We start from the raw sequence: 27,957 nt of genomic DNA on the forward strand, positions 1-27,957 counted from the left end.
GATTTCCAGCACCCCACTCTTGGACATGCCTCCTATGTTCCCAGCTCACTCCCTCTGCCACCAGGACCTCCGATCTACTGACCCTACCACCCTTCAGCATCCTCCACCACCTTGGGTGCCCACGCCCTCCTTGCCAGGCTCAGCATACAGGCTCCATCATCACCATGCCTCCCTCGTGTCCCTCACCACTCTCTCCCTCCACTGCACTCCCTGGAGAAACCTCAATCCTGGTTATAACTCTGCACCTGCACTTTTGTGGCTGAAAGTAGCTGGAGAAAACCCCACAACTCTGCAGGTGTCATTTTCAGATGCACGGCTGCAAACCCCAAAGCTCCCTCCCATCATTGTGGCTGAGCTGCAGGGTTTGGGATAAGGCCATAGCTCCAGTTGCCCTCCCTCTCCCTGGCTCATCCTCAACAACGCATAAACGTGGTGGTAATGCTCCTGTCTTGACCTCACTTCCCAAATACCACCACATTCTCTCCCCTTTACAACTAAACTCCTCATACCACACTCCCTCTCTCCAATCCGTCTCCTTCTGCTCTTCCTTGGGCCAATTCCAGCCAGACTTCCGCCTCCACCACTCGACTGAAACTTCTCTGGTTGTCATGACAGATGTCCCATTGCTCTGTCAGCTATGCTCAGTCCCCTCTAACCACGACTGCAGCAGCATTCAAGGACATTGCCCTCCAACCTACTTCCTTGAAACCCTTCTTCCCTGGGCTTCCAGCCCCCTACTCTGACCTGGTGTTCCTCCTGCCCCACTGGTCCCTTTGACCGGTTCTTCCTCACGCCCCTTCTTCCTAAGTGCTGGGCACCCCCAGCCCTTGTCCCTCCTGTCTGCACAGTCCCATCATCGCTCTCCCCACTCTTACCCTGCTGCAGCCCCCAGCCACCTTGCTGGGCCTGGACCACTCTTCCAGTCCGGCCTTTTGCATGTGCTGATCCCTCTGCCTGGAGGCTCTTCCCCAGAACCCTGCCTGGCTCACCCTTCCTTTCCTTCAGCGACATCTTCCCTGCTCCTCATCACTCCCTGTTCCATTTTATTGCTTCATTTTTCTCCCTTGTGACGATCGCCCACCACTAGGATACAAGGTCCATGAGGGCAGAGCTTTCTGTCAGTTTTGGTCACTCCTGGATACAGACTCTTAGAACAGTGCCCGGCACAGAATCAGTGTTCAATACACCCTTGTAGGTTGAATAATAAGTAAAAATTACATTATTTGTGATTTTAGAACTTCAAGGACAAATGCTTGTAAAGTAAGCATCACATCTGTTTCTATTTCTCTCTTGGGGCTACTTTCTGTCCCCCTGCTCCCCATTGGGGTAGAGCATGGGGCCATTGCAGTTCAGAATTTCCCAGGGTGACTCCTAGTCTGAGTTCCAAGAAAGCCACAGGTCCACTCTGACTTTCTAAACAGGTGGAGGATCTGGATCTTCTCCCCACACAGAGTGAGCCGGGTGATCGCACTCAGCTTTTCTGCAAAGCAGAGCACCAAAATAGTCACCCTCTACTTGTCAGAGGAGCCCCAGACTTGAGGTGGAACCAGTACAAGAGCCACACCTGGGCCCCTGTTCCTGGACAGGAGAGGAGACCCTCCTTGTGTCGCCTTGTGCAGGCAGCACCCTGCTTCTCTGTAGCTCTTGTACCTCCCATCGTCTTTGACCTCCCACCTTCCCTGAAGCAGCAGGGTAATTCCCATTTGCCAGATAAGAAAACTAAGCCTCAGAGATATTGAGGGGTTTATCCAAGGTCACACAGGCAAATAGAAGCAGATCTGGAACCAACTCTTGAACAAATATCTAGTGAGGACTTACAGTGTTGGACAAAGATACATGCGATAGGTCCTAGCCCTTAAAGCGTCCATCCTTTACTCGGGAGAACTCAAGACTGGCAAATCTCAGCCTGCAGTCTTTCAGCTGAGTCCATCTCTCATTCAAGGCCAGGGCTGCCACAGACTGACCCAAGAGGGGCAGGACTAACCCGAGATTCTGGTCAGAATGCCTCCTGCGTCTGAGTGTGCCCTGCACACAGAGCCCTAGGTGGGCAGCCTGAGAGCCCCATTTCTCTGGCTGCCAACAACTGCATGTATTTGAAACCAAAGAAAATATTCGTAAGTTACAGCACTTTGGATGGTCTGCATTATGGATAAGCTGCAATCTCCAGTTCTCTTCGAGAACATAAGCTTGTCAAAGACAGGGAACAGTGCCTAGCACATAGTAGGTGCTCAGGAAATGTGTGTTCAGACTCGTGAGTCTGGCTGGGCCCCAGCTGCCCGCTGGGGTAGGACAGAGTAGTGGCAGGTCAGAGGACCGAGTGTGCACAGCCGGGGGTGCTTCCTGCCTGGATCCCAAAGCAGGATTGAGGGTGCCCTGCCGGGTGGGACCATCTACACTTTGGCAGTCAAGGGCCAGGTGACCAGACACTGCCTAGAATGAGGGTCCCTCATATCAACCCTTTTGAGTTTGCCAAGCCTCCCCCTACCCAGGCCAGTGCTCACCTGGGAGACATGGGACGGCGTCTTTTCACTCTCCCCGTCGCCCTCAGTCTTGTCCGCCAGCAGCCCTTGCACCTGGTACTCCAGCACGTAGCTGTCGATGAAGCGCTCCAGCTCCTCGATTTCCTGGGAGCGGCTGCTCCCAGCCTCGGAGGAGGCCGATGCTGCCGAGGAGTTTTCCATCCCTGCAGCTCAGGGGCCTGGGAAGGGGCTGTTGGGAAAGAGGACAGACAGCCCTGTGAGTCACTGCTGGAGGCGAGGATGACGCCCCACTGGGAAAGGGTCTCCACTCCTGGAAGCATTTCTCATCCATCACAGCATTTTGTTCTCCCAACAGCCCTGAGAAGTCAGTGGGGAACTGGCTTGCCTTTAGCATAAAGAATATACTGTAATTACCCCTATGCATGGAGGGAAACTGAGGCCCAGAGAGGCAGGTAGCTTGCCTAATTGGCCAGCACAGTAACTTGTGCAATGTCAGAGTTAGGGCATACCTAGGTCTCAACACCTGCGAAAAGCAGAAGATAAACCCAGACTACCACCCAAGCCCCACCTCCCAGCTGGGATTTAGCAAAATCTACCACAAAGCAGAGTAAAATAGACCACAGACTTTTACGTCTCTTACCTAAGAATTAGGTTGTACAAGGGGTCCCCAGACACATACTCCCTCTAAGGGGCCTGGGTCTTCTAAGAAAATGCCTCCTCTTAAAAAGTTTTTCTCTCTGGTCACCAGACTATCCCCTAAATTAGCTGAAGCCAGTGGGCATTAAGTTAGAAGCACAACTTTACAGCCTCGCTACAGTGCAGCTACGGGGCACATGGTACGCTCAGTCGTAGGAAGGTGGCTGGCTCTTACTGGTAGAACAAGAAGGCGGAGCAGGTTGTCTATGCAGGTGGCCTAGTCCCAGAGGCCGCCTGGTCACCCTCCATAGGAGCGTGATCCCCATTAGCCCCCTGGCCCTCTCTCTGGGGCAGCCTGGCAGACGTGTCCAGCTGTTCCTGGGATACCAGTTAAAGACCACTGACAGAACTGTGGACCCTCCTGACCAGACTGGGTCAACCCAGCCCTACAGGGGCCCAGGCCTGCTGGGACACCACCATTGCCACCTTCTACCCCCTCACCTCGCAGCTTACTCCTGACCCACCTGGGTGTGGGGAGAGCTAGAACCTTTCCCATCTCTAGGCCAGGGACTCTCCCCTTTCTCTGATGGGCTCCAGGCCAGAGAGGAAGGAGCTATTTAAGCTTATCTTGAGTCTCTTTTTATATCTAGAGACCTGTGATACCCATGGAAGCTCCCACCCAGATGGAGGAAACAGCCTGCATGAGGTTCCATCATGACAAGCACCAAACCTCCCCCATGTGAAACTGAGAGAAGACCTGAATAATGTACAGGCAGGGCTCTGAAACCACACGGGGCTGCGTGAAGACTATTGTTGGTAGTAAAGGCAAGGTCCTAGTATGTTTAAAGAACATTTGGATTTTATTTTATTTATTTATTTTTCATTGACAATCGATTATACATGTTTGTGGGGTACAGAGTTGAATGAATTTGAGAACCTTAGATTATTGAGAACATTTTTGGAATGTAGTTATTCACCAATAATCAAGGGTTGGTTGAGTGCTTATCTGTAATGGATCCCAAGAAAAGCAAGAATTGGCTCATGGGTTCCAAAAATGCCACTGAAATCCCAAATGCTGACCCCACCCTGCCCCTGTTACCGGCCTCCTCGGAGGGGGCTGGCAGTGGGTAAAACGAGCTGCCCAGCTGGTGAAGAACTGCGTTGGAGGATATATGTATTCAACTGCTTTCCTGACTTGGTTTTGGCTTCTGGCTGCTGCAAGGGGCCCAGCCTCCCTCGGACCCCTGGCCAGTTGCAAGGGAGCTCTGAGATGATGCAGGGGCTTGCTCTGTGCTCCTGAGCTCAGTGGCCTTGGGGCTTGTGGGCCTGTCCACCTGTCCTAGAGGGAGGAGTGAGGGGACTGGAGGTTTCAGGTCTGGATGGAGGTCAGGGTGGCAGCGGGTCTGCAGGGAGTCAGCTCGGATGGGCATAAGCACATCAGTGGTATGGGGTCACAGTCGGGGTTGTGGTGGAGACATCCAATACCTCTTCCTCCACCTGCCAATTCAAGGCCTACAGCGGCCTTATGACCCTCCCACACCATCACCACCTTCTGCTCCTGCTCCAGCGGCTGCTCATGCCTGTGCTGGGCCCTGCTCCAGTCCCTGGTTCCTCTGTCCTGGGCACATAAAACGTGTGGAAGACAGAATTCTAAGATGGTCCTGCGTGCATTCCTTCTCCCAGTTACTCAATCAAACATGAATCTAGGGAAGGGGTTCTGCAGGTATAACTAAATTCCAAATCGGTTGATAGGGAGACTATTCAGGAGGGCCTGATCCAAGCACATGAGCCCTTTGAATCTGGGATTAGAAGTCAGAGACAGCAGAAGAAGTCAGAGATCCAAAGCACAAGGAAGACGCCAGCACTGCTGCTGGCACGCAGGAGGAGGGGCACATGGCAAGGCACACAGGTGGCCTCTAGTAGTTGAGAGCAGTCCCTGGTCAAAAACTGGCAAGGAAATGGGCACCTCAGTCCTACAACCACGAAGTAAATTCTGCCAAGAACCCAGGAGCTTGAAAGCAGATTTTTTTTCCCGCAGAGCCTCCAGATGAGAACTCAGTCTGGTCAACGCCTTGCTTTCAGCCTCATGATATACTGTGTCAGGCTTCTGACTTCCAGCACTGTGGGGTAATAAACGCTATGGTTTTAAGCCTCTAAGGGTGTAGTTATTCGTTGCATGGTCATAGGAAACTAACACAGGATGCAGTTTCCTACCTCTCTGCTTTCACTGACACTGTGCCCCTCTCCCGGAAGCACGCTCTCCTTCCCTCCGCCTTCCAGACATAGAGATCCTCACACTCACAGAATGCCAGTACAGTGCCTTAGAGGCCATCTGGCAATTAGTCCAATCCTCTGCCTGTCCAATGGCAGGCTAACAGGCAAAGGGTTCCCCCAGACTTGGTTTGGGTATGAATCCTGTGACTTCTATTAATAACAGGAATGGCCAGTGTTTACTGGACCCTTATCACATGCCTGGCACTCTTCTCCACACTGGATAAGCCTTTACCTCCTTCACCCACACAACAACCCTATGAAATTGGTATAATTATACTACTTAGAAGAGAAAACAAAGGTTCAGAGAGGTTAAGTAACTTGCCTAAGTTCACCCAGCAGAGGTCGAGGTTGCCATGACTCTGCCTACCCCCTGCAGCCTCTTCTCCATCCCACCTCCTGGCAGGGGCTCAGGCCCTTGGGACATCTCCCAGTTCTCTGATTGCACACTTCCCTTCCAATAAGCAGTGAATTCAAGTGCTGTGTGTATGCACACCTTCCTCCCCAGCTGGGTGCAGGCTCCAGAAGGCTGGGTCATGCAGGCTCAGTGCCCAGACCTGGGCAGGTGGCCTCGGCTAAATGGGAATGATAAGGTGCATGTCCAGAGAGGGCTGAAAGGGAGCCGTGTGCAGGAAAAGTCAGCACTTAAGGCCGTGCCCATTATTCCTTGAAGACTTCAAATCTTATCAAGGGTTTCCTGGCACTCTTGGCAGGTATAGTCAGAGGACCTGGTTTTACAGGAGCTCAACATGGAGCTGTTTCCAGGAGGATCGAGTGTCAGGCTCTGCCTGAGCAGTAGCCTCTGGTCTGCTCTGCTGGGCTCTCCCAGGATGTGTGAGTCTCACGAGGACACACCAGAGTTCTATGAAGAAGGCTGGACCCAGAATCATCCAAATGCACACTGACTCACAGAGGAAAGGGGCAGGCATTGAGACCCCTCCCAACCCTGCAGCATTTTGGTTCCCAGAAGGAAGAAGAGGACTCCCCCCATGAGCCACTTGTCTGAGATGGCTCTTATGTCCTCTCAGTGGCCCTCCTACTCCAATCACTGCTGCCCAATCAGATTCACACAGTGCAGCCACGGTGCCTCACCCAGCTGCCCCAAGTACCTCCTGCCCAGGGCTCCTCTGACACATGCTGTGAGATGCCTGCAGGAGCCCACCCACCCCTGGCCCCTGCAATCTGCATGTGTGAGGAGCTAACAACCCACAGGACAGCCCTTGATCATGACAAATACCCACTTGGTCTCTCAAATGGCAATTCCATGTGGTCCCTCAGTGGGTCTGGGCAGATCGAGTCCTAGCCATGCACAGTGGTGCCCAGATCCACAGCACCCTGTGCTCACCTTTCCCTCCTTGCCCTCTCCCTCAGCCCCAGGGATTCTAGTTCCTGGGAAACTTCCAGAAACTCTTTTCCTAGGGGGAGCCAGGTGGATAATCACTTCTGCATTCCAGAATCAGTCCCAGCCAGGGAGCTGAAAGCCCCTCTTTCAGGGCAGTCAGGGAGCATTCAAAGCAGAAAAGCCCCCAAGCTTTACCTCTTCTGCAAGAGCAGCAGCAGCAGCAGGGAGAGACAGAGGACGGCCTGTCCATGTCGCTGCTCCAAGCTGGACATTCAGTGAGGCCCTTATGCCCCATTGTCTTTATTGTGGTAAAATACACATAACAGAACTTTCCATTTTAACCATTTTAAGGGTACCACTCAGTGGCTTTAAGTACATTCACAATGTCATGAACCATCATCACATCTATTTCCAGAACTTTTTCATCAACCCAAACAGAAACTCTGTGCCCATTAAAAACTAACTCCCCATTGCCCCCACCCTCCAGCCCCTGGTCACTGTTGTTCTGCCTCCTGCCTCTATGAATGATCTATTCTGCAAACTTCAAGTAAGTGGAATCATACAGTGCTTGTCCTTCTGTGCTTGGCTTATTGCACTTAGCATAATACTTTCGAGGTTCATCCATGCTGTAACGTGGGTCAGAATTCCATGCCCTTTTATGGCTGAATTAGACACTGTATTACAGTAATGCATTGTATGTATTTACCATATTTTGTTTATCCATTCATCCATCAAGGCCCATTTGGGGTGTTTCCACCTTCGGCTATTGTGAATAATGCTGCTATGAACATGCGTGTACAAATATCTGAGTCCCTGTGTTCAATTCATTGGGGCATATACCTAGAAGTTCCACCATAGTTTTAAGGCAACAAGAAAGAGGAGGAACAGGGTAGAATTTTCACAGGGAAAAGGATGCTGTCCTGAAGAGCAAGTTTTGCTGCCTTCCTGCCAGAGCTTTGAGGGTCTCCACCTGGCTCAGTTTCTCCTTCACAGTATGCTCCAGATGGGAGATCTCCAAACAGCTGGGCTGCTGGCTAAGCTGAGAGAACCAGCAGGAGGAGCTTATGTTTTAGTGATCAGTGAAACTGAGGGTGAAACTGAAGGAGCATGGGGCCAGACAAGGAAGGAAAAAGAGAGGAGAAAGGACGGAAGAGGACAAGAGCCCCTCTGACTGCGGCTATCCAGGACGCAGAGCCTGGCAGAGCAGAGGCGGAATCCAGGAACACGGCCCCGCAGGCATCCCCCTGACTTCCCCCCTGTCCCCGCAGGCCCCCATCCCTGCCAGGTGATGGATGAGGAGGAACGGAAAGCCAAGCAGCAGGAGCAGCAAAAGCGCTGAGGCTGCGCTTTGCAGTAAAGGGCACCAGAGGCGGGCAGCTCAGGGCTGCAGGAGGGGAGAGCCTGAGTGGGCACAGGCTGATGGAGAGAGCAGAGAGGCCCAGGCTGCAGAAGGATGGCTGGCAGTGGGGGGTGGGGGGTGAGGGGTTCCTTTACCGGTGCTTCTCACAGAGCACTTAGGGCAGCCAAGCTTGGCCACACCCATGGCTGCCTGTGGAAAAGGAGAGGCCCACACCCTCCTCCTGGAGCTGCAGCTGGGTGCTGGGGGGCACTCACCCTAGCCTCAGCCGGCCAGGGGCATTCCTGCCACAGCCAACCACATTCTATGCTGTTCACTATAGCCCCGTGAGCCCGACTGACTATTTTTAAGACCTCAAGCGAAAAACACCTACGTTCTCTGGTGAAAAGGCACCTTTCCCTACACTGGTGTCCTCCCCTGCCCAGACCCACAGGAACCCCCTCGGGGCTCTCAGCCCAGAGCTGTGTGGCTTCCTTAGAAAACCAGCGCCCAGCAAAGGGGTTTCGGCTGACACCAGGGGGCAGCCTGCAACAGCTCAGGTCGGGATGTCTGTCTCTCTCTCTCTGCCCTCTGGCCTTTAGTGGCACCTGGGGGTGCTCAGAGTGCCACCTGTGNGGGTGCTGGGGGGCACTCACCCTAGCCTCAGCCGGCCAGGGGCATTCCTGCCACAGCCAACCACATTCTATGCTGTTCACTATAGCCCCGTGAGCCCGACTGACTATTTTTAAGACCTCAAGCGAAAAACACCTACATTCTCTGGTGAAAAGGCACCTTTCCCTACACTGGTGTCCTCCCCTGCCCAGACCCACAGGAACCCCCTCGGGGCTCTCGGCCCAGAGCTGTGTGGCTTCCTTAGAAAACCAGCGCTCAGCAAAGGGGTTTCGGCTGACACCAGGGGGCAGCCTGCAACAGCTCAGGTCGGGATGTCTGTCTCTCTCTCTCTGCCCTCTGGCCTTTAGTGGCACCTGGGGGTGCTCAGAGTGCCACCTGTGGGGGTTAAAGGTCTGGAGAAAAAGGAAAGGCTGACATGGGGAGTACCAGGAGACCAGAGACAATAAGCTGGAGCTGTCCCAGCCCTCTCAGCATCCTTTCCCACCTGACCAGTGACAAATGGCATTAGGAGCTGTAAATTTAGCCAATCCTTTTAAGAACAGCCAGGCATTAGAGGCATTACCTCCTCCTCCAATCCCCAGGGATGAATTCAGTGACCTGCAAACCAGATGAGACTTGTCTGCTCTGCTGCCTGCCAGCCCTACTCAAGGAATCCGTCATCCCAGGCCCTGCATGGAGGCAGCGCCGCACCCCCGTTCCCCCCACTTCAGCAGACTCTTTCCTCTCCACCCCTCAGCATCCAACTCACCCTAGCAGCACACCCTTCTGGGACCTCACACAGGAAGCCCGGGAAGATCTCAATTTCTGCTTTCCTGGCTTGTTTTTTGGCTTTGAGCTGCTGCAAGAGCCCAGCCTCCCTTGGACCCCAGGCCAGCTGCAGGGGACACTGGTGGTACTGTGGGGGCTAGCTCCGGTCCTGAGCCCAGCAGCCTTGGGGCCCACGGGTCTGTCCGCTGGTCCCAGCAGGCTGGCAACTCAGCATCTGTGCTGTGGGTGGACCTCAGGCCAAGCACATCACCACCACTGGCCTGGTGTTAAATTCACTCATCCCATCCACTAAAGTCTTCACTGGCCTTTCCCATGGGCTTCCTATGTCGTCTGCTACAGCACAGTCCTTTGTCCTAGGGCTCCCCTCCAGCAGTTCGCTCCTGGTGACCCTATTACACACAATGCTGGCTGCTCCCTGTTGTGGCCCTGGTCCCCTCCATCCCCTCTCCCCTTTCCAATTGTACACAGTGCTAGCAATGACACCATCCAGAGCCAAGCAGTGCAACCAGGGCTAGAATCCATCTTCCTTTGTCGGCTGTCAGGCGGCCCCCAGGGCAGGGCCAGCCCACAGGCCGCCTGCCTGCTGAGAGCATGGGAGGAGAGAGGCCTATCACACTGGACCAGGCTGCCTGCAGCCCTCTGTGAGGAAGCCATGGAGCCTGGCACCTGCCAGCCCACCATCCAGTGCAGCCCACGCTCCACCTCCCGCACAGGCAGGACTTGGAGAGAACGCTGTTTCCCTGACAATCCGCAGCCCTCATGCTCCAACAGTGCTGGCCTGATAACTCGGCCATGCTGTGTCTGCCAGAGAAAAGCAGGAGGTTTCAGCAGAGGCCTCCACGTACAGGATCCGCAGGTCCCCAACCTTGGGGAGTAGGAAAGTTCAAACACACGGAGCCGGAGTCAGAGGCAGACCATCTTGGAAATGGCAACATTTCCTGCCTCTGGAGTCAAGGGTATCCATTGTCCTCTAGATTTCTGACCCCAGCCCTCCACCCCCAGCCCCAGCCACCAATTTAACCCTTTGTCACTCAAACGTCAGACAGGGTGTTAGCTAGCAGTGTTTTTCAGACTGCAGGTCTCGGTGATTTAGTGGTCTATTAAACAAGTTTCATGGGTCCTGATCTCGGCATTAAAATATTTATAACTAAATTGAAAATATTAGCAGGTAACACACACATTCTAAGTGTAACTATTATGTCATGGGACTTCTGTTTCCAAAAAGTCCCATGACATAATAGTTACCCATGGAAAATGTATTTCTTTTTATGAGGTGTGGTCATAGGGCATCTTGTTAAAATTCAGATTCAGATTCGGATTCAGTGGGTGGAGTTGGAGCCTGAGATTTGGCATTTTTAATAGGCTCCCAAGTGAGGTTGCTGCTGGTCAGAGGACTACCCTTTGAATAGCCCAGATCTAGAAAACATTTCACATTCCGTCTATCAATTATCCAGATATCCCGGTGCTGGTCAGAGGACTAGAAATGGGCAGAGTCACCATGCAGACCCTCTGGCTAGTTTGTCAGCTCCCTGGAGGTGGGACAATGCTCCTCTTACAGCCTAGGGCAGAGCTCAAAACCAGGCACGACCTCAGCAGGCAACCAGCTCCACCCTGGGCTCTCAGAACCAGGCGCATATAACAGCACCTGCTTCAAGTCCTGCAATGCCAAGCCTGGGGCTCAGATACATCCAACTGTTCTGAACAAGTTGGAGGGGCTCATGAAATCTAAGCCACATGACCTCAATAGCCCTTGACAGTCCAGCCTCTTTGCTGTGCAACGAAAACACAGGGGACAACCTGCTGGGAGCCACTCAGATGCCTGTGGATAGAGCCAGCCTGAAAAGCAGGTCACCAAACTCCACGCCCCTCAACAGTCTGACATCCTCAGAGACACCCAGCTGAGAGTCACCTCCCCCACCCCCCAGTGACTGCCAACCTCTGCACACCCCAAGTGTAGTTATGGGTTACAATCATTAAAGTCAGGCAGTAGTGACAGAACAGATATTCCTAAATAGCAAACAACCCCCCAAATCATCCCATCAACCTCACATCCAGCTGAACCCCCACCCTGTGCAGGGCCCTGGGCCAAGGGCCCAGGTCACTGCAGAACTTCATGCAGAAGGCAAATGCGGCTTGGACCTAACGGTTCTCCCAACAACACGCCCTCCAGGAGTAACTGAGGAGCTGGGTCCGGCCAAGGGCCCAGGTCACTGCAGAACTTCATGCAGAAGGCAAATGCGGCTTGGACCTAACGGCTCTCCCAACAACACGCCCTCCAGGAGTAACTGAGGAGCTGGGTCCGTTTTCATGGGGAGAGGCAGGGCACTGCTGGCTGGGAAGGCCAGGGAGATGCTGTGAATCCTTCTCTCCTCAGCACGGCCAGTGCCCAGGAGGGGGCCTGAGAAGGGAGGCCTTGGGGAGGGAAGAAGGGAGGAGGGCACCGCGCAGGTGTGAGGGAGGCACTGCAGCAGCCCACCCAGAGGTGCCTCAGTAGATTCCAGGCTCCTGATGTGCATATCTTCTCGGAGGAAGAACACTAAGACAGCAGCCTCCACACCGGCAGCTGGGCCGGGCCAACAGGCAGCAGAGCACCGGGGCGGTCTCTGGGAGGTCTGGTCCCTGCTTCATCCCCAGACATCCCTGTTTTCCAGGTCTGCCCTGCCCTCCAGTCCCTGAGGCCCACAGGAGCCTCCTCTGGGTTCTGGCACTGACTGCCCACCCGCTCCTTTGGCCCCAAGCACAGGCTACCTCGTGACACCTTCTCATCCTCCTCTCTGCTGTTACCCAACTCTTGCCCTGCTCTTGAATTTTTTATGACAAGACTGCATGATCCTTGAGGGTCCTGCTCCATCCTACACCTGCCTCTACCCCAAGCCCAGATGGGGCAGACTGGCCCGGGCTCCCCCAGCCCTCCCACGCCCACCGAGCACACTCCTTCCCTGAAAGCAGCCTCCTCAGCTCTTGCCCACTGCTGTTTGGGCCGGGGCTCACCCCCAGCCCCACTCCCAACTCCTAGAAGGTCAAAGCCAAAGGATGCTGGGGTCAACCTGTTAAAACCCCACGCTCCCACTGGCCGAGGCCACCTGGTCCCAGAATCAGGACTCCAACCTCTTCCTACAACATTCAAGAGCCTCCTCAAGGCAATTCATGCCAACTGAAAAGTACTAAGTGCCTGCTGTATGCCATGCCCCACAGATGCCAGGGGACATGGAAGTCACAAAGCTGTGCAGAGTCACAGACTTCAGGTCACTGGCAGCTGGCCAGCCACATGGAAGCAGGTGGCTTCTTCACTGTTCCCCGCTCCTAAGACAGGGTAACATATGGTTATGGGTTCTGATTCTGGGTTCCAGTGCTGGCTAAACCACTTCCTAGCCATGTGGCCTTGGGCAGACTCTCAGCCTGCTTCCTCATCTTTAAAGTAGACTGGTGGTGACAGCACTGCCTCATAAGGTGGTGTGAGAATTAAGTGAGATAATGCACGAAAAAGTGTTCAGCACAGGCAGGTATACAGCAAGCACTTAAAAATCGGCTGTAATTATCACTCAACTTCACAACCACTCCTGCTATCCCTCCCTCTGTCTCTGTCGAAGTGAGATAATGCACGAAAAAGTGTTCAGCACAGGCAGGTATACAGCAAGCACTTAAAAATTGGCTGTAATTATCACTCAACTTCACAACCACTCCTGCTATCCCTCCCTCTGTCTCTGTCACCTCTCTGCCTCTCCAAATCACACCCTTTCTCTCAGGGCCCACCTCCAGGCACACCCCCTTCATGAAGCCCTCCTTGGCCACTCTGGGTATAACTGGTCACTGCTGCCTCTGAACTCCCGTTCCCCACAGACCTCACTACTCCCTAATGTCTCCCCACTCTGAACTCCCTGTGCAGTGCTTGGGCCTCAGTCTGGCCCTCTCCTGTACTCCAATTCTTGGGTTGACTTCAGCACTGCCAACCTTTCGGGACTCATGGGGTCCCCACCACCAGCCTTCACAAGCATCTGGGTTTATTGGCTAAGAGTAAAAACTAACTCTGAGTACACAAGGAAGGGAAACCAATAGTGTCCTGATCTGAACCCAGCAATGCACCCGAGAAAGCACCTTGGGTTAAGGCCAGAAAGCTCCTCCAAGAGTGGTGGCCCAAGCACCCTCGGCCTTCTTTCTCAGGTGACACTCTCTCTCCAGTGTCTCTCTTGGGGTAACCAGCATCCCCTCTTGGAAACAGGTTCCTGAACTAGGGTCCAGCTGGAGCAGTGACAGTGCTGAGCTGTTTCCAAGAGCCTTCTGGGGGGTGGGCATACCTCAGTGGGGCTGTGGCCTTGCAGGCCTGTCCACCTCCATCCTCAGCACCAAGATGCCATGGCTGGAAGGCAGAGCTGGCTCACTTTTGAGGACTGCATCCCTTTTTCTCTCCCCTCCTCATTCTCGAGGACAGCTCAAGTCCATATCGTAGAAGCCACATTGACTGGCCCAGCTCACAGTGACCCCCTCAGAATGCAGCTGTTCACTGGGCCCTTAGGCCTCTGCACGTCCTCCCTCTCCAATCACTTTGGATGATGCACTTGTCCTGAAGCACAACCACAAAGCGGAGATTGCTTATGCCCGCTTGGGGGCCACATCTGGACCACGTGTGTTTTGTTTGATTAGTTAGATATTTTAAAAATATTTGTGCCAACATTTATAAATCAAAAGATCTCATGTAAAAACCCACATTTCTGACTTTTCTTGAAAAAACTGTACACTCTAAGAATACTGGCCCACCTTCCTACACCGCAACCATCAGCTAGAGCTAAGCAACGCTGACCCCTCCAGACAGGCACTCAATCTCCAGTTCTCCGCAGACATCACCCCTCCCGAATGCCTCCCCACTGCCTACAGCTATCACCCTCACATGGTATCTGCCTGGACCTCACAGGTGTACGAGTTTAAAAGCCCTCTGCAAGAGAGTAACCGGAGGAGCTCTCTGAGTACAAAAATGAGGGATGCCACTAAGAACTTGGAAATAAATCAAGAACAGAGATTGTTCCCTGAGAGCTGCAATGTGAAATCGATGTGTAATCATCCAAAAGAGAAATATGCGAAGTCATTGCAAAGAGAAAGAAAGGTTTCCAGAACAGCAGGAATCAACTCTAACCTGGTTGAAGATAGCCACAGAGCTATTACAGGAAGATGATCTCACTTTGAAGGGACTGGGCTGCACTCAAAGCAAAGAACACAGGAGCCACAGAAGGCAGCCCACACTCAAGCTCTGTCTGGGGACAGGGGTGCCCCTGCTGGCTGTCTCAAGAGAGTGACGAAGGGCCCAGGGATGTCCCACTGCTCCCCTTTGTGTCCCCACCGCACTCCAGCTCAGCCTGATGTGGGCCGAGTGGCTGCCACCTTCTGCAGCCAAACCCATAAACCCTTCGAGACTAAGGATCTGTCTGCTCCTTCCTTTAGATCCTGGGAGCCAGAGCTGGGCCCACCATGGACATGCAGTTAATTTTCAAGAGTCCGATGATGGGTTCTGAGAACTTAAGAAATGGTCAGCAGGTAGCTGAAGCTCTGCCCCTTGGTATTAGCAGACAGGCAGCTGCTGGTGCTGATGGGCACAGAGACAGATGGCACATTTCAAGTGGATCCAGTTCATACAGCTTGGCTGTCGTCAGGCTCCACTTTTACTGAGTAGCCTTTATGCAACCGCACAATGCCTGAAGGCCGCTGGACAGCAACCATGGAATCTCAAACTTGATCCAGTGCCCAGGGCTCTTACAGCTCTCCCTGAATTCTCAATGAACCATAGGGAGATAAAGAAGTGATCAGCAAGAGCCCAGGACCCTGAGTCCCGGAACAGCCTCCTCGCCCAGACAGCACACCCAGGCTGCCTCTGTCTTTGTTTGGAGGACCCCAGGGAGGGTACTCCTGCTCAAAAGCAGCTGCCCTCTGACCCTTACTAAAGCAGGAAAGCAAGCCATCAATATTGTATTCCCCACAGATCTTTGGTTTCCAAACCATTTTCCTCTAATACCATACTTATTTTTTAAATGAAATCATAAGTGGCTCTCCCCAATATATAAAAGATAATAACAACTCACACTTATTGATTATTTACTGTGTGTCAGGCCCAGTGCTAAACACTTGTTGTATATTAATTTAATCCTCAAGATCATCCGATAACATAGGCACCATTTTTGTCCCCTTGTACAAATTAGAAAACTAAGGCAGAAAGCAGTTGCCCAAGGTCACCTGGCTAGTAAGAAGCTGAGTCAGAATCAGAGTTGAGATAGAATGGCTCCAAGAGATGGCTATTCTAATTAAATGGAAGTGAGGTGCCCAGAGCACTGTTCACCCAATGTTCCATCCCTTGTCCAACATCCCCCAGAAACTGCTATACCCCATGGTCACTTCTGGAGTGGGCCTTGGAACCTGCTCCAAGTCAAGGCTTTGGGTCCTGCACGGAAATGGAAGTGAGGTGCCCAGAGCACTGTTCACCCAATGTTCCATCCCTTGTCCAACATCCCACAGAAACTGCTATACCCCATGGTCACTTCTGGAGTGGGCCTTGGAACCTGCTCCAAGTCAAGGCTTTGGGTCCTGCACGGGACAGAGTAAGCCACCATCAGGTATGAACTATCCAGGTGGTCAGAATCATCTGGGGAAGCCTGAGGGGCAGCCCTGGGCCTCATGCCCCTGGGGTCTGCAGCACAGCCCAGCACCATCCTGCTGGTCACCTCCTGGTAACCATGTGGCTGCAGTCAGGCAGGGTATGTATCACCACCTCCCTCTTCCAGATGGAACCCTGGGGCAGAGAGCCCACAAAGGCAGATCCTGGACGGCTGTTCTTATTAGTCCATCACAGTCCTTGGCTCTATTTGTCATTATTCCTGCGGTTAATTCCACCCTCTAGGGCATGGTAGCAGCAGATAACGTCTTTACTCGCACACAGCAGGAGAAGTCTGCAGCCAGTTACAACCGCAGGGAGCAGGCTGAGTGGTTAACTGGCAGATAATTAACTGAGAAATTCCCCACAGCCCTGCACAGACTCCACTAAGACAAGGAGGAGATCTAAAGCCAGAAAGGAGCCTCCCATTGTCTCAGCAGCCACTAGGTTTCACCCCAGAACCCTAAGAGCTTAGAAGCAGAAAGGACCTTGCAAATTACTGAGTCAAGTGTTGGAGAGGACCTGGAGAAACTGGAGCCCTCAAACTCGCTCATGGGAGTATAAAATGGTGCAGCTGCAGTGGAAAACAGTCTGGCAGTTCCTCAACGATTAAACACAGGGTTACCGCATGATCCAGAGATCCCACTTGCAGGTATGTACCTGAGAGAAATGAAAATATATGTCTACATAAAAACTTGTACTTGAATGTTTTCAGTAGCATTATTAATAATAGCCAAAAGGTGAAAACAACCTAATGTCCATCCACTGATGACTGGATAACAAAATATGGTATATCCATACAGTGGAATACCACTTGGTCATAAAGAGGAATAAAATACTGATCCATGCTACAACATAGATGAATGTTAGAAATATTAAGCTAAGTGAAAGATGGCAGTCACAAAAGACCACCTATATTTGATTCCATCAATATAAAATGTCCAGAATAGACAAATTGATAGAAGCAGAAAGCAGATTGCTATGTGCTTATGACTGGGGCAGGAAGGAGACAGGGGGACAAGTGGGGTTTCTTTTTGAGGTGATAAAGGTGGTGGTTGCATATGTCTGTGATTATGCTGAAAACTATTTAACTGTACACTTTAAATTTGTGAATTGTATGATATATGAATTATATCTTAATAATGACATTTAAAAATTAATGTATCTACATGGGTTGGCCCCAGGATCATCACCTTGGGTTGGAATCTCTGAGTAGTTTGGAGGCCTCTCTATAGAAAACTATAGTTGTGAGAATCAACTAAGACCAAATGAATAAAACAACATCAGTGAAAAGCCTAAAAGAATGAAAAAAGCATTGAGTCTAGGATCCCACTGAAACTGGGAACACTCGTTTGCACATTCCTAGAAGGAATTCTGTTGCCTCACCAAAGATATGGATGCATCTCATGGTGCAGCTCCATCTATCTGTCCATCTGTCCATCTGTCCATCCATCCATCCATCCACTCATCAGTCCGTCCATCCATCCATTTAATAAGCACCTACTCAGGCTTGGTGTTAGGTGTTAGGGACATAACAGGAAAGCCAGAAAAGCAACCAGGCAGTTACAACATCATCTGTGAACTGCTTCAGGGACCCAGAGGAGCAGCACCAACACATGAGAGAGACATCAAAAATGTTGTTTTTTGATTGGTTTGCTCTAACTGACAGAAAAATAAAACACAACTTCTCGATATTAGAACCAGAAGAGACGTTAGAAAGCAAAGTCACCAATTGTTAGACCCACCATTATTTTATAAGCCACAAAGAAAAGAAAAAACGCTGCCAATTAAACTAGGCCATAATGCTTTCGTGACGGTCGTGCAAGCAGACAGGTCGGTCACACAGGTCTCACGCAGCTCAGAGACCATTTCAGCCCTTGAGGAATTTGGCAATTTCTCCCATGTTTGGTGGCACTGCTTAGCATGCATATGAGACCGGCCACTCTTGCCATTTTACAAGAAAGTCTGAGATTTTGGTCTTTCCTCCAACAATTAATACTGGTTTTTTCAACAACAAATGGCTGTCCCACTGTGTCCATGCCCTTCTGCATAACAGGAACTTTTGGTTTTGCCATTTTACAAGAAAGTCTGAGATTTTGGTCTTTCCTCCAACAATTAATACTGGTTTTTCCAACAACAAATGGCTGTCCCACTGTGTCCATGCCCTTCTGCATAACAGGAACTTTTGGTGTCGATATAAATCATGTGGGATCCTTTTGAAGACACTGGGAATGACAATTAAACTCAACACGTGGACAACCAACAACACACCTAGCTCAACTGAGGTTGTGACAGTATGAACAGCATGACCACGTTCACGTAGGCTCAGGCAATGATGGCTCTGTCGTGCCTGCCACCCGGCAACAGCACAGGTGCCATGCCAATGACAGTAAGATGCATCTGATTTAAGATATATTAAGGTGTGAAAACAACATACCTCCTAGGATCAATGAAATGTGCAAGCCGATCCCACATGTTACAGGCAAGGAAACACAAGCATGGAGCTGTGATATGACACACTCCAAATCACAGAACCTGAATTAAAACCCTTGTTTCCTGAGATTCGTGCCAATGTGTTTTCTTTCTACTCCCTCGGGCTGCCCAGGAAACTGACATCTTTAAGTTTGTCTTACATTTTGTTGCTTAAAAACAACAACAGTTTTTAGAGCCTACAGGACAGTGAGATTAACCTATCAGGGCACACAGTCTTGGTCCAATAGTCTCCTGAAGATGGGTGACGATGAGCAGCCTTGTCTCAATGCCATATCAGGGACCAGCTTCAACATGCAAGTAGGCAAAAAAGGGCTATTAGTTGACAGCTGCCCTGAGACAGCATTTCCACTCCCCCCAGGCTGGTCCCCCAGGCTACAACTCAGCAATACTGTGCAGTGTTTACAGATGAGCCTGGCCAGGTATTTTCTCGGAATCACCCAGTTCTCCCTAGGGAAGGGGCCCTCAGGGAGACAGACTCCCCATCAGATCGCCCACAAGAGAGTCTGGCAACACCCTTACCAAGTGGGAGAAACCAACCTGCCTGTTGCACACACACAGGATACGTGGAGCTCAGAAGAATGCTAAATTGATTCTCGATATCTAAACACACTGCTTGAATCCTGGCAGTATTTCTGTTGGACAGGGCACTGGATCAAAATGGAGGAAACCACATTTTTCTTTTGTGAACTTGGAGTTACAGAGTTGGCCCCTTGACATTAACACAGATTAACATGGTCAGGTCCTCTTTGCTGCAATAAAAACTCTTTTATTTTCCTACAGCTGGATAAAGAACAGACCTAAAGCCTTAGTGGTGAGGGCAGATAGTTCAACTGAGCTAAGATCCACTTCCCTGAATGCAGGGCCAAAGCCTGAACGGACCATCCTCCAAACTGGAAACGGGTCTGCCCAATACGCATGAGAACAGCAGCCTGTGGAAACACCGTGTCCACGCAGCTGAGAAGGGAGGAAAGGCCCATCTCAGATCTCAGCAAGATTAAGTCTCACCAAGGACCCACCAGTGTAAAACGTCACTACTATGAGATAAGCTGCACTGGGGCTGATGGCGCAGGAGGCCACTCAGTAATAGTGGGAGAAAGGGAAGAACGAATTACGCTGCGAAAGATAATGAGGAATTTTCCATCTCATGCAGCACCCTCCAAGAGAGGGGTGGACCGCCAGAAAGAAAAGCCAGCGCTCCAGTCTGATTTGTAGTGAAAGCCAAGAACACAGCTGGGGACACTGAGCAGTAGCTCAGAAGAAATACCCTCAGTCTCCCCAGAACCCTTTGTTCTGGCTCTGGCCTTGACTCAGAGCACAGCAAACACCTGTCGCTTCCGCAGTGCCTGCCAGGCACCGCGCCGGACCCTGGGACACTACGGTGAATGAGATGGCTCTGCCCTGAGGACACCCCCAGTGTGGCAAGGAGAAGACCGAGTCTGGAATGACCAGGACAGCACAGGAAGTCGTGTCCACAGCCACAGGACACAGATACAAGAGTGCACCTGGGGAGTCTGCACATAATTGGAGTGGACAAAAATATGGACTTCGGGACCTCTACTGTGTGACCCTGAGTGACTTCCTTAACTCCTTGAGCCCTGGCCCCCTCGGCGCCAAAGCATCCTTGTTACTTCCCACCCCCTGGGAGCTCCCTAGCAGCAAGTAATGACCGCACACATCTATTTTATGCTCGTGGGGGCCAGACGCTGCTCTGAGCACACTCATGTTTTATCGCAGTTAGTGCTCATACCTCATGGGATGGATGCCGTTACTCCCTCCAGTTGACAGTGAGGAAACTGAGGCACGGCTGCCCCCAACTCACCTCCTATACTCAAAGTGGACTGGCCACCTGGTGAGTGTCACAGGCTGGAAAGCTTTGGGGGACACTGGGCTGGCTCAGGGAAGTTCCCGACAGGCCAAGAGAGGAGGTCCCATGGCACCCTCTTGGAGCCCTCACTGCACATCACACGGCATCACGGTGGGGGTCTTATGCATCTACCCATGACACAGAGTTGCCCTTCCTCCCTCTAATGGGAGCATCTAGTACCTCCCTGACATGAGAAGGAGATGCTTCCTTCTAATTCCCACAGCCAGGTGCCCTGCTGATGTGGCCAGTGCAGAGGCCAACTGAGCGGGACGGTGCTGGCATGGCAGGGACAGACTGGCGGGCACTGCAACGTCCTCACCCTCAGCAACAGAGCATGGCTCCATGATGATCTGTCTCTTATTCAGCCCTTGGGAATTATCTATGAAGGAACGCAATAACCTGGGAATGTTCATGGCATTGTGTTTATATACCATAGGATCTCAAATACATAAAAATATACAGAAAATGGACTGGAAAGAACAGATAACCCCAAACACCTCTCAGTCATGGTAGTAGGACTAACTTTTCTCCTTTCTTCTTTTCGGTATCCCCCCCCCCCCGAAAAAAAGGAGATTTGGGCATTTGTATAAGCAAGAAAAAACAAACTCCACTTTAAGAAAAAATTTACAAAGTTGGCTGTTGACCACCTCGCTAGAACACTGGCTCTGAGGGCTGGCCTATCACTGCAAGGCGCCGGCCACACCCCAGGCCAGCAGAATTGTCTGCTCAGACCCCTCCTGCAGGGAGGGACACTGTATTATAGTTTGCAAGGCCTGCCTTCATCCACGAGCTGACTGGCAGAGAGCTAATCTTCTGCACTGTCACTGCACTTGGCCTCTGCTGGGTGGGCAGGTCTCCCGTGCAGAGATGTCATATCCTCCAAGTCAGTGGTGGCAGCATCCTGTCTGTCACCCTGTGCCTCACCACTTAATCTGGAGTCCGCTCAAGCCATATAGGGGCAGAGGTGGGGAACCGTACTGCTGGGATTGTCCCTTTCCCTCCTCCCCAGGAAGAAGGTTGGGCTTGGAGGTGGGGGACTAATTACGGAACTCTCGTAAGGAAGATAATCCCTATAAAGCACATTTAGCCCACACTGAACACCACAGTATATTCGAGAAATGCCGTTGTTTCCATTACTGGTGCTATCATCCCTATTCTTGTTCTCAGCGTTGCTACAGAATTCTCTCTGTTGACCACAATGGTAAGTACAGGAGCCTGCCTGCCCACACCACAATGCCGTTTCACCAATTCACATACCTCCCAGCAGCGGAGGCTGGCAAAATACCAAGGGGAAGTAGGTTCCCAAGTTCCGACCTTAACATTTTGAATGCACAGAGATGGCACATGCCATGAGATTATTCCTGGCCCCCCTACTCTCAGTATGCCCTGCTGCCCCTGGGCGCTCTTGCCTGATTCTATATATGGTGCTGGAAGGTGGGCAGGCTTCAGGCATTTCTGAACATCCTCAGAAGATGCCACCTCAGCCCCAGAGCTGAGAGGTGCCCGCCACACCTTTCTCCCTTGCTAATGACAGCACACTTTTAACTGCCTTTACAACAAGGTGCCTGAGACCTTAAATATGAATGATCAGAAGTTCACAGACTAAGTTAGATGGTTTTGATTGTCCTCTTGTAACTTATAAGGAAACCATGTTTCAGGGGATGCCTGGGATGATCCTTAGGTTGCCAAGCAGGAAAAATCTGGAACCCTGGTAGGACTTCCAGAACCTTCCCTACTTCCTCAGCATCCTCAGCTGGGGCTTTCCTGCCCCGCAGGCCACCTACCTATTGTTTTAGGGCCTGGAGCTTGATGCATGCCCACTGGAAGTCTAAGGATTTGGCTGCCAGGTACAGGGGCCAGAGAGTGGGATGGAAAAGCCAAAGGAGCAATGGAATAGAAGGTACTAGAGGCTCCATCATGGGCCCTGCAGGAAGCAGAGGTCTGTCCCATGCATTGGCCACTGGCTCTCCTCACCTGAAACAGCTCACATTCTCAGGCTGGAGATGAGAGGACACCCCAGAGAGGCCCTCCTTCAGACCAGTGGGCTGGATCTGCAACCCAGCACACAGGCTGCTTCCTCAGCCCGTTCCTGCCCAGACAACTCCTACCCACCCCTCAAGTCCCAGCCTGCATGCCCCTCCTTCCCAGGGCTGGTTTTCTGGTGAGTAATCTGTTGACTGGTCATTTATATACTCACATGTTTGTCTCCTCTTGAATACTATAGATCCCTCAAGTCTTTTTCTTCCTCCTTTTCCCACTGCCTCGTGCAGAATCAGTGATCAGCAAATGGGCGGTCAATGAACGAAGGAGGGAGCGAATGAACAGGCCAGTCAATGTCACAGTCTCCACTCAGTGCTCCAGCCTATGTTACACTGCATTTCGTCCTCAATGCTTGACCCTCACTACACCCACACAGCTCCCCTAGGACACCAGGAACTGGGATCAGGGCCCACAAGATGCAGGAGAGGCCAAAGACTTGGCTTTACCACTTTCAGTTATGGACCAGGAGAGCTGCAGACACTTGTAGACGAATCTGTAATATCCGTCTCTCCTTAGTCCTATTAGCAGAATCCTTATAACACTGGGGGGCACAATGTGCTCAGATAAAAACTACATTTTCCAGCCTCCCTCACAAATAGGAGTGGCCAATGAGGTGTAAAGGACGTTACAGCCCAGGAAACCCTTTAGAGGAACTGATCTGGCCGGCATGTGCCTTTTGCCCTTCCCACTTCCTCCTTCTTGCCTGGAATGTGGATGTCATGAATGGAGCTCCTGTAGTTCTCTTGGAACATGAGACACCTTTAAGGATGGAAGTCAAGCATTAAGCATGGCAAAACAGAAAGCTGGAAAGAGTCCGGGTCCCTGGTGCCAACAGAGCCCTCACACCGGTCCTAAGCTGTTTAAGCCACTGTTGTTTGGATTTTCTGTTACATGCCATTGTGGCGAGCACTTTTCTAAGATGGTCCTTAATGACCTTTCACCTACTATTCACACTGTTGTGTAATCTCCTCCCTCGAGTGTAGGCTGAACCTAGTGACTTGCTTCGAACCAACAGAATACCACGAAAGTGATAGGATGTCACTTCTGTGATTAGGCTACAAAGGACTGTGACTTCCACTTGGCCAACTCTCTACTCCCTTCTTGGCTTGTACACTCCGATGAAGTGGCTGCCATGGTGGAGAGAACCACGTGGCAAGGAGCTGTGGGTGGCTCTGGCCTCAGTCTAAGAGCCTGCCAGGAGCTGAATCCTGTCAACAACCACACAAATGGGCTTCAAGGCAGATCCTCCCACAGCTGACTACAGTGACTTACAGCCCCAGCCAGCACCTGGATTGCAGCCTCAGAGAGACCCTGAAACAGAGGACTCAGCTAAGCCGAGCCCAGACTCTTGACCAGCATCAACTGTGAGATAATAAATGTGTCTTATTTCCAGCTTTTAGGTTCCAGAGTAGTTTGTTACACAGCAGTAGAAAACTAACACAGCAGCAGATCCTAATCCTAACTGAAACCCTGAGTAAGACTCCCCCCATCTTTGGCTTCAGAATCCTTATCAGTAAAATGACAGGGTTGGACTGGATGATCTCCCAGGTGCCTGCTAACTTTAAAATCCCAGAATCCTATGACTTACCCAAGGTCATGCCACAAGAAGCCCAGGTCTCCTGACCCCCATCCCTCAAGTGGCCAGCTCAGGGGTCTGTTTACTCACAGGCTGAATACTGTCTCCCAAAATTCATATATTGAAGCCCTAAGCCCCAGTACCTCAGAGTATGACCATATTTGGAAATAGGCCTGTTGCAGATGAAACTAGTTAAGATGAGGTCACACTGGAGTGGGGTGAGCCCTTAATCTAATATGACTAGTGCCCTTCAACAAAAGGGGACATTTGAACATAGACACGCACACAGGAATGCTAAAGATCGCCAGCAAAGCACCAGAAGCTAGGGGAGGGGCCTGGGACAGATCCTCTCTCACAGCCTAATATGACTAGTGCCCTTCAACAAAAGGGGACATTTGAACATAGACACGCACACAGGAATGCCAAAGATTGCCAGCAAAGCACCAGAAGCTAGGGGAGGGGCCTGGGACAGATCCTCTCTCACAGCCCCAGAAAGAGCCAACCCTGAGGACAGCTTCATCTTGGGCTTGCAGCCTCCAGAACAGTGGGAAAATAAATTTCTGTTGTTTAAGCCACCCAGGTTGAAGGACTTTGTTAGGGCAGCCCTAGCAAACTAATAGAGCATCTGTGCATAATATGAAGGTACTTCAAAAAATTCATGGAAACAGAGAATTCAAAGGTAATGCGCATCTTTCCTTGAACTTTTTGAAGTTGTATACACACTCACACACAATATGCACTACACACACACATACACACATACTCACCCTGGTAATATATTTTCGCATTACAAAAACATACCCCAAAATAAAAATCAAAATTTAAAAATAAACAGACATAGGAGTTGTAATATTTTCTTCAGGTGGGCATCTTTGCACCCCGCTTTGGAGACTCCCTGTTTTAGGTGAGCATGGCACTGACCACTGCTTTCTTGCTTCAAGCCTGGCAGCACATGTCTGGAATTCGTGATTTGGATCTCGCGCCTCAGCCCTCTGCTTCCTGCTGAAGGCAATGCCTGGGTAATGGCCGGCGCTCTGGCAGGCTTTGGGTATTGGGCTGCTCTGTCCGGACTTGCAGCCTGACTGAGCATGCCAGGTGAGGAGGAGGCCCTAAAGCGGGCAGTCCTCATTCCTTGGATAGTTCTCCTCTTCTCAATGCATCAAAAATAACCCCCTGTGGGGAACTCAGATTGAGCCAGCTTCAGGACAGGGGCAGAGAGGACGCCTATTGCTGTGGGTATGTGGATTTCTGGTCCCTAGCTCTATGCCACAAGGTCATGAAGTGCAGCTGGTGCTTCCTGGTGGGGAGGGAAGGGGCAGAGCCTGGATGGAGTGGGGGAGGAAGGGATACAGGGTGGAGAGTAGCAGCCAGAGAATGTGCGAGTGCTCATTCCAGAAATCCCCGCACAAGCCTCTGCCTCTGTCAACTACTCACAGCAGCTAAGCCAGCTGAAAGGCCCCAGGCATGGCAGTCGGGAGCACAGGTCTCATGCCCCCAACCACTGTGGACCTTGAACAAGCAGGACTGGCTACATAATTTGCATGGCCCCCAAATGTGGAGCTTCTTGTTCAAAATAAAAATTTCGAAACAGCAACAGCTGAGGATCAATCAAGCACGAACGCTTCTGAGTTCAGGGCCCTGTGCACCAGTGTAGGACGCACACCTGTGAGGTCAGCCTTGAGCAAGGTGTCTCCCAGGCCTGCCTGAAGAGGCTAAGCAGGACGGACGGCAGCCATGGTTCTCCAGGACATCAGATAAACTGTCCACCACACATTGCAGAAGCAGGGGAGGGGAGGTGGTTGGATGGGAGATTTGCATTCAAAGGAGGGACCCATAGCACAGGACAGGTAGATATTCACCTCACTGGTCTATGTCATCTGGTTGATAGGAAACAGTACCCTAAATAATTTTTCAGGAAATTCTATCATATGGTGGGAAATTCAATTATGATATTTGAAAGGTGGGGCCTTTAAGAGGTGATTAGATTATGAGAACCATGCCCTTGTCAATGGATTGATCCATTCACGGAATAATGGGCATGATTTTGGTGGCTTTAAAAGGAAAGCAAGTGAGAAAGTTAGCTCTCTTGCTCAGTCCATTCCTGCCACATGACACCCTGGTCACTATGGGACCCTATAGAGTTCCCACTAAGAAGAAGGCCCTCACTGGATGTGTTCCCTGGACCTTGGACTTCCCAGCCTCCAAGGTGTACGACATCAATTTTGTTTCTTTATAGATTACCCAGTTCCAGGTATTCTTTCAGGTATTGTTATAAGCAACAGAAACAGACTAATACGGTGTATAATTAAATGCGAGATACTCAGAAAAAAAGCATCTGAATGAGTTCCTAACATTGATAGGCCCCGCCCCAGCCCCACTTGAGGCAAAGGTGTGTTCTCACCTTGGCTTCATCACCTGTGCCAGTCACCTTCATCTTTAGGCCTCATTTCTACACTTATAACTGAGAACAATACCTTTTTTTTCTTTTAACTCCTAGGGATAAAGAACACAAAAATCAGATCTAAAATACAAAACAACTCTAAACACATATTAATACCAAGAACAATAAGAAACATTTGCTTTGATTCAGTCAAGTCCTTTCAGTGCACTACAAACTCTCTCTTTTCTGCAAAGTCTTCTCAGGAGACTCCCAGGGCAGGTGCTGAGCTCCCCACCCTTGGTTCCATGTGGGCTTCCTATCAAAGGGCTTCCTTGCACTTCTGCTGATTGCACATGACCTCAGCAAATCCCCTTTGAGCCTCCTCCTGAACCCTGAGAGATGCCATACTCCCACTGGGCACACAGTGCCAGTCTTTCCAACCACTGAGAATTTCTAGGGTGGGAGGGACAGGAGAAAACTTTATGGGGACCATTTAGAAAATGTGCCAGCAGGATGTGGGCTGTGGGCACCATGGAGTCGGCCACCCTGCCTGTGGTCCCACCTACCTCTGGGCCTCCCAGATCCCAGCTGCCACCACTCCCTGCTCCGTGGCAGCCAGCCTCTCCAGAACAAGAGGAAAGCCCTAATGTTTTGCAGTGATGCCCTTTGTCCCTCTTTCCCTGGGGTCCAAGGAGCCACACGTGGCCTATGAATGGTGGGCTTGGCTTCTGCTTGGCTGATGAGAGCGATTAGTCCCGCCACTCTGCTAATTGNCCCAGCTGCCACCACTCCCTGCTTTGTGGCAGCCAGCCTCTCCAGAACAAGAAGAAAGCCCTAATGTTTTGCAGTGATGCCCTTTGTCCCTCTTTCCCTGGGGCCCAAGGAGCCACACGTGGCCTATGAACGGCGGGCTTGGCTTCTGCTTGGCTGATGAGAGCGATTAGTCCTGCCACTCTGCTAATTGCTGTCCTCAGCACTGCCAGGCCCTCCCAGAGCCCTCTGAGTGCACGCAGACTGCAACTGTTAATAATGACAAAAGTGGCGTGCCATGGGAATGACAGTGTCCGGGCTCTGAGGCAGGCTCGCGCCACGTATTAATCCATTCACTGCACTTGACCCGTTGCCCGCAGTCGCTCCACTGAGTCCAGGCCCCATATGGGAACAGAGCCACAGGGAGAGCTGCTTCCAGACTGTGCCTGGGAAGCACGTGTGCCTGTCAGCTGGAGGGCTTTACAGGAATTCGTCCACTGGTATCCAGGTTAATTAGGGCAAGGATGAGAACCGCTCCTAAAACCCACAGATATTAGCAGGGCGTTTTGGTGGAAAGAACTCAGCACCAGGAACCTAAAGGGCTGGGTGGTCCATTACCTACTCTCCATCAGTTTCCACATCTGTAAAGTGGGCTTAATAGTATCAGCCCTGCCTTCCTCCTAGGGCTGCTGTGAGGATTAAATGAGCATCATTACAATAACCATGTGACTGGCTGTTGGGAACTAAGTGCTGC

At 51.4% G+C, this 27,957-nt stretch overlaps 1 protein-coding gene across 1 annotated transcript in view; it reads right to left on the reverse strand.

Annotated features, from left to right (window-relative positions):
- LOC103601000 (CBP80/20-dependent translation initiation factor-like) overlaps positions 1-27,957 on the reverse strand; it is a 119,354-nt gene that overhangs the window by 33,609 nt on the left and 57,788 nt on the right. The window contains exon 2 of the mRNA XM_008585375.1: positions 2,502-2,709. Within this exon, the coding sequence (XP_008583597.1) occupies positions 2,502-2,681 (180 nt within the window). The 5' untranslated portion in view covers positions 2,682-2,709. The remainder of the gene's footprint in view (positions 1-2,501; positions 2,710-27,957) is intronic.

Source organism: Galeopterus variegatus, unplaced genomic scaffold (genome assembly GCF_000696425.1).
Source record: "Galeopterus variegatus unplaced genomic scaffold, G_variegatus-3.0.2 Scaffold3543, whole genome shotgun sequence".
NCBI lineage: Eukaryota > Metazoa > Chordata > Mammalia > Dermoptera > Cynocephalidae > Galeopterus > Galeopterus variegatus.